This window comes from Pteropus vampyrus, unplaced genomic scaffold, assembly GCF_000151845.1.
Source record: "Pteropus vampyrus isolate Shadow unplaced genomic scaffold, Pvam_2.0 Scaffold156, whole genome shotgun sequence".
Taxonomy (NCBI): Eukaryota; Metazoa; Chordata; class Mammalia; order Chiroptera; family Pteropodidae; genus Pteropus; species Pteropus vampyrus.
Genome location: NW_011888937.1, coordinates 1,781,614 through 1,795,794, shown reverse-complemented (window position 1 = coordinate 1,795,794; position 14,181 = coordinate 1,781,614). Strand labels below are relative to the sequence as shown.

At 38.2% G+C, this 14,181-nt stretch overlaps 1 protein-coding gene across 1 annotated transcript in view; it reads left to right on the top strand.

Moving 5' to 3' along the window:
- DNAH6 (dynein axonemal heavy chain 6) overlaps nt 1-14,181 on the top strand; it is a 262,220-nt gene that overhangs the window by 138,260 nt on the left and 109,779 nt on the right. Inside the window, exons 45-53 of the mRNA XM_023536421.1 lie at nt 1,813-1,965; nt 3,805-3,945; nt 5,898-6,140; nt 8,028-8,195; nt 8,673-8,908; nt 10,016-10,277; nt 11,387-11,510; nt 11,905-12,101; nt 13,072-13,275. Coding sequence (XP_023392189.1) covers nt 1,813-1,965; nt 3,805-3,945; nt 5,898-6,140; nt 8,028-8,195; nt 8,673-8,908; nt 10,016-10,277; nt 11,387-11,510; nt 11,905-12,101; nt 13,072-13,275 — 1,728 coding nt within the window. The remainder of the gene's footprint in view (nt 1-1,812; nt 1,966-3,804; nt 3,946-5,897; nt 6,141-8,027; nt 8,196-8,672; nt 8,909-10,015; nt 10,278-11,386; nt 11,511-11,904; nt 12,102-13,071; nt 13,276-14,181) is intronic.

Sequence of the window (14,181 nt, the reverse complement as noted above, 5' to 3'; positions counted from 1 at the left end):
AAAATGGACTTCAATTTGCTATGTCTAACAAATACAAGGTATAAATGAATATGCTTAGATAATATGAAGAATGTGACTTCTAAGCTGGAATTAATGGCTATATAACACATTTTATATTTTACAGAGAAAGCAAATATTTTCTAATACTATTGAAAGTTTAGTAAAATTGATCAGTTTACAAAAATTAAAGAAATTTTTCATAAATTCAAATAAAGCATAAACTGTACTGATAACATTCTTCACCTATGTTTTAATGAAAGGAGAAATTAAGAATGTGGCTCAGAACTTTAAAATATTCATATAAAGAATTCCTGAGTAAAGAATATCAAAATTGAAATGTTTATTTAGAAAATAGGGAAAATGAATTTAATATACTAAACAGTTCTCAGTTAAATTTATAGATTTGAATCAAAAATTAGAAACTATACATGTGAATTGACTTAAAACACTAGGAAAATAAAGGTCACAAGGAAGCACCAAGGCAAATAAAGGAAACAATAAGATAAAAGCAGAAATAAATTAGGACAAAGAGAACCAGCATTTGTTCTTGGGGAAAATTAATAGACAAATTATGTCTATTTAATTTTTAAAAAATGGCTTAAATTGAAGAAAATAAAATAACAGATACTTTGTCATGGTGAAATATATATACTTTGTCAAACTTTTATAAAACTAAAAAGTTAACTGAAACAAAAGGATAAATGATATTTTTTAAAAACCTCTGCAACAATTATTAGAGACAAAAGTTTTATTTGGTAACATGAAAATCGTGCACTCAAATTTAAAAGTAAACTGAAATACAGATGCTCCTCGACTTACGATAGGGCTGTTCCAAAAACCCAATATAAGCTGAAAATATCATAAATTGAAAATGCACTTAATACATCTAACCTACTGAACATCACAGCTTAGCCCAGCCAACCTTAAACATGCTCAGAACACTTACATTAGCCTGAAGTTAGGCAAAATCATCTAACACAAAGCCTATTTTGTAATAAAGTGTTGAATATCTCATGCAATTTATTATGCATACTGCTTTCACACCATTGTAAAGTTGAGAAATGGTAAATCGAATCTTTGTAAGTCAAGGACCATCTGTATATAAATAGTTACAGAGTTTGAACAGATTTTTTAATGGAAATTAATAAATGTGGAATATTTGCCATTGCTAATAATCAAAGGAATGTCAATTAAATTGTGCCAAAGGAATGGTTTACACTACCCAAATTAACAAAAATGTTAAAAGTTAATGAAGTCATAGTTGAATTGAATGGGAAATTTTTAAATTTTCAATATCCAGAAATATTCATGTACTTTAATTGCTACTCTCATTCCCTGGAATTTATCCCCAGAAAATAATCTAACTGGGGAGAAAAGCTATAAACCTGAATATAGTTCTTATAATGTAAGAGCTATAAACCATCTAAGTCTACGTAAATGTACGACGCATTGGCTCAATGATGTGTTATGCGCTCATGAGTGGTTGTAAATATGATGAGTATTCTGCAGAAATATGTATTAATACTTATAAAATATTAGCTGAAAGGAGAAAAATATATAATGCTTGCACATATGACTGAATCATACACAAACTGAGTGGTTCTCAAGAAACAAAACAGGGAGGAAAAATGAAAAAATCAATGTACTTATTATATAAGAATATTAAGATTCCATCGAAGTTTCAAGATTATCTTCTCTTAAAGATAAAACTAACTCAATGTGAATTTTTATCATATTTGCTTTATAATTTATATGTAATAAATGTAAAATGGTTGAATAGGTTATAATGATCACTCTGTTTTTCTTCTACAGATTGTAGTGGAAGAGTTCCTAGAAGATATAAATAACATCTTAAACTCAGGTGAAGTGCCTAATTTATTTGAGAAGGATGAGCTGGAGCAGGTTTTAGCAGCCACTAGACCAAGAGCAAAAGAAGCAGGAATTTCCGAAGGAAATAGAGATGAGGTAGGACATGTGAGAATGGTTATATGGCTTTGTAAAAACAAAAAACTTATTTCAGTCTTTTTTTTTTTTAATGTTCCATAAATCCCATTAAGGAGTCCATGGATAGAATTTTTTCAGTATTATTGGTTTCCTTTGTAATTCTCTGTATTTTATTTCCTGCATTCAAAGCATTGGTTCGCCAGACTCCCAGAGAGGTCCATGGAAAGCAGAAAACAGAAACCCTACTGTCCCCATGGAGGTCATAGTCTTGACAAACTGGACAGCTTCTCTTATCCTTCTTTAAACACAGGTTTATTTCACATGCCTTCCGTGCCCCACATGAAGAGTCTGATACTTAACTATACTTTTGACTCTCTTGCCTATCAGCAAGGTTATGGCACAACTAAAACGGAAATGCATATATTTCTCTCTCTCTCTCTCTCTCTCTCTCTCTCTCTCTCTCTCTCTCTCTCTCCCTCTCCCCCCACCCCGCCGCTTCCCTCTCTCCATCTCTCTTTTTCTCCCTCTGTCTCTGTCTCTCTCCCCTTCCTCTTTCCCTCCCACGGCTGCTGTCCACTTCCTTTTTTCCAATACTGTGCTAGATTTCACATGCCCCTGTTTTGTCTACCCCACTCCTTTCCCTTTTTTCTGCAAAAATTTTTTTTAATTTTATGGCCATTCTTTCTCATGTGTTCTGTGTCCTTTCATAAGAATTTTCCCTACTGATAGGTCAGGGCTTATAGGTACAGACAGGAGGGTCTACTTCAGCTAATGTACGTAGAAATGGGTTTATGAGAGGGAAGCCATCTTTGGGAGGACCAAAAAAAGGGATTCCAGACTGAGTTTCTTGGAATGAATATGAAATGCACACTGTAGAAATCAATAGTCAAGGAAGCTGCTGCCTCTGCCACAGCCATTCCTGCTGAACCAGGAAGCCACTAAACTAATCAGTATGCTGCTGCTTCAGCTGCAGACGCCAAAGCCATGCAACCCCCGCCCTGTCTGGCAGCTGAAATAAGGAGCTGTTGATTAGCAACTTTGGAGCTCCCTAGGGGAAATCTGAAATTGGGCCCTGTACACAAAGAGCAAGGAGAGATGGAAGAAAGAGGCAGACCGGTAGGTGGCAGGTTTAATAAGCAAGGGAACTTACATGTGATGCTTTTGTCTTGGGTAGCCACAAGATAAGTGGATCTCCACAGCTGCCCACTAGAATCTCAAAAGTTTAACATAGGGGCCTTGACTGGGTTCAGTCATGTATATTGTCCAGGTGGTCTCAACAGCACATTGCTCTCTCAAGGCTACGTCTTTGAAATGGTTCCCACTGTGGGGACAGTGGGCAGAATGCATAATCCAAGAACAAGAGAGGGGGTGAGGAGCCTCGAATTACTGGGTCAAGCTTATGGTTTAACTGGTAGTCACATCCTCTCAATGACCTCCTACAACAGGAGCCACATCCAGGTATAGTGGCTCCAAAGCTTTGCCACTTCTGCCAGGCTCTGCACATGCAATAGATGGTTGCCCTGCACCCTGTATCTCTTTCTCAATGGTCCTCAACTCCAGAGCAAAACCTAATATGAATACCTTTCTCTGCTTTATTCAAGGGGTCTCCTTAAATACACTGATAAGGAGAATTGACATCACATCCAGAACTCTAGGTACAAAGGAGTCTGCAAAATGTCATTTTGAATCTTTCCAGACTGCATGAGAGAAAGGGGTTGGAATAAATGTTAACAAAGCAATTTACACATTTATTATACTAACATATTTAATTGATATTGGTAGACTCAGATTCATTAGCCAACACTTATTTTCACTGTTGCTTCCTCCTTTTAAATTGAAAAATATCTTTCTTTTCGTCAGGTGTTTCAATACTTCATCAGCAGAGTCCGTCAGAAACTGCACATTGTTCTCTGCATGAGCCCCGTTGGGGAGGCCTTCCGGTCCCGATGCCGCATGTTTCCATCCCTTGTGAACTGCTGCACCATTGATTGGTTTGTCCAGGTTGGTGACTTCCCTGGGTAGCTCTCTGAGAAGTTGGACTTGCTTGATTTTAAAAGAGTAACACGTCCGAGGATAACTCAAGGGTACTTGCATTAGCTTTAAATCCTGCTAGGGATTTATTCAGATGCCAGGGATGACCATGACAATCATCGAACGAAGGAAAAACAGAATTATAAAAGAAAAGGAGACTACTGAATTTAGCAATGTAGAAGTTAATGGTGATTTTAACAGCTGTTTCAGTGGAGCGATGGGAGGGAAGGTTCAAGAGAGAAGAAGGAAGAAGAATCAGAGACCATAAGTATGGTAGCGCCCCACTTTGCAGTTTCATTTTCCATGGTTTCAGTTACCCCCAGTCAACCTCAGTCCAAAAATACTGAATGGAAAATTCCAGAAGTAAATAATTTGTAAGTTTTAAATCACATGCCATTCTGAATAGAGTGATGAAATCTCTCACCATCCTATTCCATGCCTGCCACTTGGGACATGACTCACATTTCTGTCCAGCATATCAAGGCCATATAAGCTCTCGCCCATAAGTCATTTAGTGGCAGTCTCAGTTATCAGATCGACTGTGTGGGTATCACAGTGCTCATGTTTAAATAACCCTTATTTTACTTAATAATGGCCCAAAGCATAATAATAGTGATGCTGAAGTTCAGATATGCCAAAGAAAAGTCATAAAGTTCTTCCTTTAAGTGAAAAGGTATGTATGAATAGAAAAAAATAATAATAATATATATAGGATTGGGTACTACTCGTGGTCTTATCATTCATGGGAGTCTTGGAATGTATCCGCTGGGATAAGGGGGAACTACTGTATAGGTAACTCTTTCAAGAAATTTTGTGTCAAAGGAACATCAGGAGATGGGTAATAGAGGGGTACGTGAGGTGAAAAGAAAGTGTTTTTAAGTGAGAAACACAAACAGCACGTGTGTGTGGTCATGGAAGTGATCCAGACAAAAAAATATACATTGATGGTGCAGCAAACAGAGTTAAGCATTGTTGGACCAATGTTTTTGAGTAGGCAAGAAGGGGTGGGATCAAGTCATCAATGAAGGAGCTAATCTAGGCAGGGAACATGCACAACTTACCCCAGAGTAACAGGAAGGAAGGCAGAATATATGAGCACAGAAGCAGGTGGATGGGAAGGATAGGAAGATGTGAGGGTAAGAGCTCGTTAAAGTTCTATTTTCATTTCTGCTGCCTTTGTGTGTGTGTGTGTGTGTGTGTGTGTGTGTGTGTGTGTGTGCGTGCGTGATGTGGGAATCAAGGTCCTCAACTGAGAATGAAAAGGAAAGAGGAAGGTTAACAGTCTGATAACGCAGTATAGGGTGTAAAATACTTAGAAGAGTACATTAAGAATGTATTAGAAAATGTAGAAGCATTTCTGGACTGAAATAAGAACCTGCTTGAGCTAGTTGTCATGAATTTAAAGTGAGGCCAGCCAGCATGGCTGTGTGTTTTTTCCAGCCATGCTCAGCTGCACAGTCATGGCCGAGGGATAACAGAACGTTGATATGACTAGGATTCAAGTAAGCTCAAAGAAACAAGAGAAGAGCAAAGGAGTTGAGGTGAGCAGGACAGTGATTATGATAACAGACCCAAAGTCCAAACTGCATAATAATAAGAGGAAGTACATGAGGTCATCGTAATATATGTGATTTTATTTATGGAATTATCCTAAAGACACCCAACCATTCATTCATTCAATCAATAAATATTTATTGAACAATTTCTATGTTCCGGACACTGTTCTGAGATGCAGATGCAGACCCAGACCGCCCTCACAGCCACTCGGTTTATTAAACATCAGAGACATGAGTAAGAGTTAACTAGGTGAAAGGGAAGATAAGGTAAGGGAGAGTTCCAGAGATATACATTTTTTTATATGTGTTAAATTGTATATTATGGAAATAAGCAACAGATTTTCCAAATTATATCTTTATTTACAGTGGCCCAGAGAAGCACTTCTTTCCGTATCAAAGACTTTTTTCTCAAACGTTGATGCTGTAAACGATGAACTGAAAGAAAAGCTTTCCCTCATGTGCGTGAATGTTCACTTAGGTGTCTCCAATATGGCAGAACGGTACTACACAGAGCTCCGGAGAAGGTACTACACAACACCCACCTCCTACCTGGAACTCATCAATCTCTACCTGACTATGCTGAGTGATAAAAGGAAGCAATTGGTTTCAGTAAGTTTAATATTATTGATTTAAAAAACCTCTTTTTTATTGCTTGAACTCAAAACTTTTGCCAGAATGAGTGCTATCTTACCTGCTGGAGCCCACTCCACCCTGACATGTGCCCTTGACAACCTATGACAAAAAAAAGTGTCTCGTGCTGCCAGTTCACAGGTCTTTCCCTTCTTTGATATTTATATTTTGTCTTTTATCATTTATACAAGTGTCATTGACTTCATAGAATGATATGGACATTGCAACGGCATCAAAGTTGAGCCAAAGACTAGTCATCTCTGCAGTATTTAATAAGGAAAACTTTTTGTGAAGCAGTAGGGATGGAGTTACAGTGGTCTAATGTGCCAGTCGTTCCCATTAAGAGCAAAGGTTTTGGTGTCTGGCAGACTATGTCCTGCCTCTTTCTTCCTACACAACCCTGAATGCATTTTATAAATTCTCTAAATCTTAGTAGAAAATAAGATTTAAAAATATCTATATCTACCTCTTGGATTGTTGTGGAATTTAAACAAGATACTATTTAGGAATTGCCTGGAATATGATCTGATGCATATGAGGTACTCAGAAAATGGTGCCTGCCATCATCATCATCATCATCATCATCATCATCATCATCATCAGGCTATTAACATGATCTAAAATTTTCAACACAGTAAAAATGGAAGCATTAGTCATTTAGGTATTTTAAATGTTTTTCAGAGGATTTTTACCTGATAAATGCATGCTTAGTGAAAGAAATTGAGAGATATTTTTGAAACTCGCCAGTTCGAACCAAGCTTTCTGACTCACCTTCAAAAACATTATTCCCAGGTGCCTTCTCTACCACATACCACCCCTTGAACCTAGTTAAAAGTTTCCAGCCACTGAGAAGTAGGGTTCATATCCAGCAACCAGAGTGAACTACATAGGACACTGTCTCTCTGGGAATTCTCAGCCCTACTGACCATCCTGAGGAAGCAAGTGTTAAAATAAACCTTCAAGGCTGAAAGTGTCTTTAAAGAAAAGGCGTATTGAGCCAAATGCTAGCCAGAAAAAGAACCAGGTCTTGGAGTATGCAATCTAAACTACCAGCAGCAGGGTTGAGTGGAAAAGACATACAAGTCTGCCATCCTGGGGTTGACAGGGCTCTTTTATACAGTGAATTTGGGGAAGATGGATGTAAGTTGTTTTAAAAGAATTTACACTGACTACAGGTAAAAGGGTGGGGGCAAAGGTGAAGCAGGGAGACTTATGGGATAAGTGAATTGTCCATCAAGAAGAAGTATTTGATGTTTTTGAATTGGTCATGGGCCACAGTCTGGAATGTTCGTGCATAATCAAGATGAAGTGGTGCCAGGTGGTTGGCTAGGTAATCACTGAAACCGCCACATGGAAGCTGATTCAAAGTTTCGACATACATTCAGGAATGTGAGCAGTCTTTTGTTAGTTTCAGCTCATGACCGCTAACTGATTAACTTTTCTTGTCTCTTCCTCTCACCCTCCCGCCTGCTGTAATTAAATTTAGAACATCTCAGAATTTTTCTCTTGCCATAAACTCTCAGAGCTGCGGCCACCAGGAATTTCCATCTCAACTTGTCCCTCATGCATTCAACATGCTACCAAGTTACCACAGAAAATAAAAACAATACGATGCAGATCCTCAATAAGCCCACAGTCCAGTGATGTCCCACTCCTGTGGCCAGGGGCCATTGATCCAATCATACTGTGGTTAATGTCTGGCCATTTCCTAGAGTTCTATTCCTTGAAGATTTCTGCACATTCACAATTTTAAGTATTACAAACTGACTTATCAATTCTGTATGTGTAAAATTCTACTATGTGAGTAAGAGATGCCAGTAAACTTATAGTTTATAATATTCATTATAATATTTTGTTGTCATCTAGGCACGTGAGCGGGTGAAGAATGGTCTCAGCAAGCTATTAGAAACAAATGTACTAGTTGATAAAATGAAATTAGATCTTTCAGCTTTAGAACCTGTCCTTTTAACAAAATCGCAAGATGTTGAAGCCCTGATGGACAAATTGGCAGTGGATCAAGAAAATGCCGATCAGGTACACTGAATCACCTGACATTGTAGGAGAGAAAGCTTTGATCACCATACACTGATCACTTATACACTATGACATATGATTAGATTTTTTAATTTTATATGTCAATAAAATAATTAAGTGATAGATCTACCAATGCTTTTTAAGTTCTAAACAATCTCCCTTTGATAAATCAGTTCTCTTCTCTCCTTGAGAATGAGTGAACTCCAAGAGTGACACATAGAGAGTTGTGAGAAATATAAAGCATCTATAAACATAAAGCATCTAGTCTTCTAGAAGGGACTTCTTGTTCTGATAACTTTTTCTCCATTATTCTATCAATGTAGCATAAGATGGACAGAGAGTGTAAAATTCAGTATAGCTAATCCTTTCATCGTCGGTCTAATTCAAAGGGGCAAATATGACATTATTATCAGCTTTGTTTTTAAAAATTGAAATTCAAATATGAGACCACTTAAGCCATTATGTTTCAATGGTTAGGTCCGTAACATTGTGCAAGAAGATGAAGCGATGGCAAAAGTGAAAGCTGAAGAAACCCAAGCAATAGCCGATGATGCTCAAAGAGATCTTGAAGAAGCTCTGCCTGCACTCGATGCTGCTAATAAAGCACTGGATTCCTTAGATAAAGCAGATATCTCTGAAATCAGAGTTTTTACCAAGCCCCCAGATTTGGTCATGACTGTTATGGAAGCAATTTCCATTCTCTTGAATGCCAAGTGAGTAATTCAGAATCATGTATTACCAAAATACCTGGTGGGATTTCTTTGCTGTTTTTCTCAGTTTTCATTTGTCTTTTTCTATCTCTTCTCCACTCTCTCATTGATTTGGTCAGCTGTTCAACAAATTGATTCAACAAGTTTTTTGGTTTTTTTTTTTAACATCTATTTTGTGCTAAATAATGGAAGATATGAAGTTCTTCCCTACAGGGCTCCTATAGTCTACTGGGGAGAGAGATATGAAAAATAATAATTTCAAGATGTGCAAGAGTTGTAGAGTATTAGGAGTGCTGAGAATAGATTGCCCCTGGGGAGATGTGAGTGGATTTTTCTGGAGACGATGCTCAGGTGGCAAGTGGGCCCCACGTGGGGTGGAATGGGTCTGCAAGGGGATCACATCATGAAACGGCTTGTTCACTGTGCTAAGCAGTGCAGATGTCATCCTGGGGATATATAGTTTTAAATCGATCTTCAGTAGTACAATCTTTTTTTTTTTTCACTAACAATTATAAGAAACCTCTCCATGTAAAACTGACCAGAGCTAGGGTAGAGGGCCCAGAGCAGCCCCTGCCAAGCTTCCCTATTGACCCTCTGGCCAGCACCATGGTGGGACCTGGGAGCTCTGCAAAGCACTGATACCGAGCCCTGTCCATGGGGAACTGAGAACTATTGAACATTTTCAACATAATTGGATTTTCATGTAAAAAAGACCAGTTTGGTGAGAGTTCACAGGGGATGAGGTTTACTGCGAGACATAAAACCAGTTAGAAGGTGATTGTGGTGTCCTGACCAGATATTTTAAGGATCTAAACTAAGGAAAAGGAGGTAAAAATATGAGAGCCCACAGCATTTTAAAAATAAAACTACTATTTCTATAATCCCTTACATTTCTAAAAAATTCTTTGATTTTTATACATCTTTCTCTACCAAAATTGGGTTGTATGGAACATTAGTCATCCAATTACCTGCCTCCCTGTGAATGGTGGTGTACACAACTACCAATTAGTAGGATTATAGCACTGAGATTAAAACTACCCACTTATTGGGATAATATTTTAATGTTCTCAGAAGCATATATTTCTTTAACTTATCATGTCTGTCTTTCAGGCCTGATTGGCCAACAGCAAAGCAACTTCTTGGTGACTCTAACTTTCTAAGAAGACTTTTAGAATATGATAAAGAAAACATAAAACCTCAAATATTGGCAAAGCTTCAAAAGTATATTAATAATCCTGATTTTGTGCCTGAAAAAGTAGAGAAAGTATCCAAAGCATGTAAATCCATGTGCATGTGGGTGAGAGCGATGGATTTGTACTCTCGAGTAGTCAAAGAAGTTGAACCAAAGAGACAAAAACTCCGCGCTGCACAGGTACATCGTCTGTGTTGTGACATTTTATAGAATTAAAGGCCATGATCGTCAATCATTTAAGCTTCCTTATAATGCCACCGTGACACTACGCAATATAGATATTAGCAATGCTATTGGAAATTAGGGTTTTTTTTTTAAATCACTGGCAAAGATTATTTTATTCGGAAATGACCTCTGAAACCAGCCCTTTTCCACCATACAAGGAAAAATGAGTTCTTAGTATATTGGTATCTCCTGAGATGTCTTTTCGCTGTAGCATCTGATGCTGTGTGTTACCATTTTCTAAATACTCCCACATGATGGTGCCATCTGAAGTTTTAAAAACCAGCAGTCAGAAGTGAAGGCCCAAGCAAAACACAGACTGGTCATTTTGTGGAGCAGGTTACCAAAAGAACTGTAACTATAGAGCAGGGGTTGGCAAACTTTCTCTATAAAGATCCAGGTAGTAAATATTTTCAACTTTGCTGGCTATGTGGTTTCTGTTGCAGTTGCCCAACACTCTGCCCTTACAGCACAAAGGCAGCCACCAACAATTCATACATTAATAAACATGACTGAGTTCCAATATAACTTTATTTACGGACACTGAAACTTGAATTTCATACACTTATCATGTGTCATGAAATGTAGTTCTTCTTTTGATTTTTTTCCCAACGATTTTAAAATGTAAAACCGTTCTTAGATCACAAACCATACAAAAGAGGCAGCAGGCTAGAAATGGCCTGTAGGCCAAAGTTTGCAGATCCTTACTCCAGAGAACTAGTTAAGAAAGGTTCGTTTTCACTATTGCATGAATATTTCATTCGTTTCATCATTTAAAGTTAATAATTCAGTGTAGTAACTAATTCATCCCCGATGCTTGGTACATCTGTTTCTCTATTCCTTCTATTTATTTTGTTGGGCTTTGTTTTTGTTTTGTTTTCATCTGTTTACATCTGCTCTTATTTTATTCTATTTTATATTTGTTTTAATTTCATATATCATATCAAAATCTTTTAGGATATGAAAAAAAGGAACATAAATCCTAATTTTTAAAAAAGCACTATTATAAATGGGCAACTTTGACCTCCTTTGGGGCCTATTAATAAATATTTACTTGATTTTATTAGGCTGAACTTGATGTTACTATGACTACTCTAAAAGAAAAGCAAGCATTACTAAAACAAGTGGAAGATCAAATCCACACCTTGCAAGATGAATATGACAAAAGTGTGAATGAGAAAGAAAGTCTGGGTAAGTAGCTCATAAAGTTTATGTTGTTCAGAAAATGCCTGATTTTCAAAAGCAGAAAGAGTTTTAAGCAGTCATATCTCAGCTTTCATTCAATATCTCAGACGTTTCCATTAGACAATTGCATTAACTTTCTCATATAAAAATAGAACTAGATATATTGTATATATTCAACTCCTATATCCGAATAAGGTTTTTTGGGGCATGTTACCTTATAACACAAGGAACATATGAATTCAATTCAGAAAATAAATACTACAGGGCACAGAGAGAGTTCTGCCTTCAACCAGAGCACTTAAATAATGCTAATTCTGCTATAAACAGAAGCAGGTAAATAAACTTCTTATCTTTTTGGAAAATATTAAAAAACATAACCTGATTTTCTTAAAATTTCTAGCAAAGACTATGGCCCTGACAAAAGCACGTCTGATACGTGCTGGAAAGCTGACAGCGGCTTTAGGAGATGAGCAAGTTCGATGGGAAGAAAGCATCCAGAAATTCGATGAGGAGATATCGAACATCATCGGGAATGTGTTCATAGCAGCAGCTTGTGTAGCCTATTATGGAGCCTTCACAGCCCAGTATAGGCAACTGGTGAGTAAACCTGCTTTCTATGAGGAGTGGTGACAAGCCGCTGAAACTGTGTTGACAGGAGTGAGTTTAGGTGGAGGCTCTCCACTGTGGAGGTTCTCCATCACGGAAACTTATTAATACATTCCACAGCCCTCCATCTCCCCCAGCAGCCAGTGATCGTCAACCCCTAGCCTTTCCGTAACACGTTCTTCGCTTTCCTTTCCTGCCTTAGAAAGTTATTCATCACTTATTGATACAGCACAAGAACCTGGGGGAAGGAAAAAGAACAAGGAGTCCCTTACCCTTATGATCAGAAGTGGCATCTAAAGTCAGCCAGGATGCAGTGTTCTGAATTGGTGAGACTGCGACAAAGGGCTAGGCAATGGGAAAGAGCAGGAAACTAAATCATCTAAAGATCTTCAAGCCATTTTTATGAACTGCCTTCCTGAAGATGTTTTGCCCTTGTCATTGAGTTATAGTTAGTGTAGGACTCGTGTAAACTCTACAGGGGCTCAGCAGTCATCTGGGGCCACATGGGCAATGGTGCCAGTGGTGTCTTTGGGGGACAGACAGTTCTCTGTTGTGCATGACTGTACCACTCATTGAAGGGGGTAACATGCTAACACGCCTCTTCCCCAATTCCTAGTAGCACCTACAGCTATGGTGATAACCTCAACTTCTCCACGTGCTTCCAGACTCTCCCAAGACGGGCAATACAGCCTTGATGGAAGACTACTACAACAATCCTTGTCATTTACACATGAGAAAATTGAGGTCCAGACTGGGGGTGACATGCCCAAAACCACAGAGAGTTGATAGTATAGTTCTAGGACCCAGACCTCTTCATTTTCTCTCCACATCTTGTGTCCCGTGCTCTGATACCAGGATGCCTGTGGAGCCTGGTGAGACTTACCCCTGACGCAACACTGTGTGTATCCTCATTTACTGAATGTTCCTCACTCCGTACAAGTAAGCTCTCCTCCCTCTGCAGCTTAGAGAGTGCTGGATCCAGGACTGTCAGTCTCTGGAGATCCCAATCAGCCCCTCCTTCAGCCTCATTAACATCCTCGGTGATCCATATGAGATACGGCAGTGGAACACAGATGGGCTGCCCCGTGACTTGGTATCAACGGAAAACGGCATTTTGGTTACTCAGGGGAGGCGGTGGCCTTTGATGATTGATCCCCAAGATCAGGTATGGAACAAATACTTCCAATAAAGACTGGAGTGTTAACTCTGCTTAAAATTGTGCTATTACAGAAATGAAGGAATCACACAGTGTCCTCTTGTATGGACACTGCAAGGGTATATAATCTGTAAGAAATCTAACCAGTGCAAGCAGGTGCTTTTGTGCTGTCTAGAGCCTTATGCACTTCGCCAGCCTAATAAACTCTCCTTCCAATATAAAAATAAATTTAAAAAAAAAATTGTGCCATTACAAATTCTAAAAGTGAATTTAACATCTCATAAGATCTTAGAAATGTAGACGTGGAAGGAGTTTAGAAGTCTTCTAGTCCCAGTCCTTCATTTTGTGGGCACAGAAAGTGAAAAGGGAAGTGTCCGAGTGCTCTGCATACTTCATTTTGATTGGTTCTGTTTAAGGGGTCAACCATTAGTTATCTGTTTTCTTTGAGAGCAGAAATGCATTCCTGTATAGTTCTTGTTTCTAAAAAGTCTGAGGAGTCAAAATGAAGTCAGGGTCTAATGAACTTTAGGGCAAGCCTGCCCAGAATTTGCGGAATCCCATTATCTGACTCCTAAGCCCACAGTTCATATCGTTGTAAGTGGGGTTTGGAAAAGGAGCAGAGGTGAAAGCAGAGAGATAACCTTGAACTGCAGAAGCATGGACTTTATTTTCTAGGTGGGTCTTTTCTTCATTCGTCTCAAATTTGAATAAAAGGAAGAATTCCAAGTATTGGGCTTATAAGGTGTGTTTTGTTTTGTTTTTATTTGCAGGGGAGTGGTATTATTCGTTTATCTTTTTTTTTTTTTTTTTGCCTTTCAAACCTGTTTCTAGACTGAACAAAATTTCTAAACTTTAAAAACTTTCACCTTTTACCATTCATAAAATTCTAAATGAGTTTTCTGCTTTGTGCTTCTC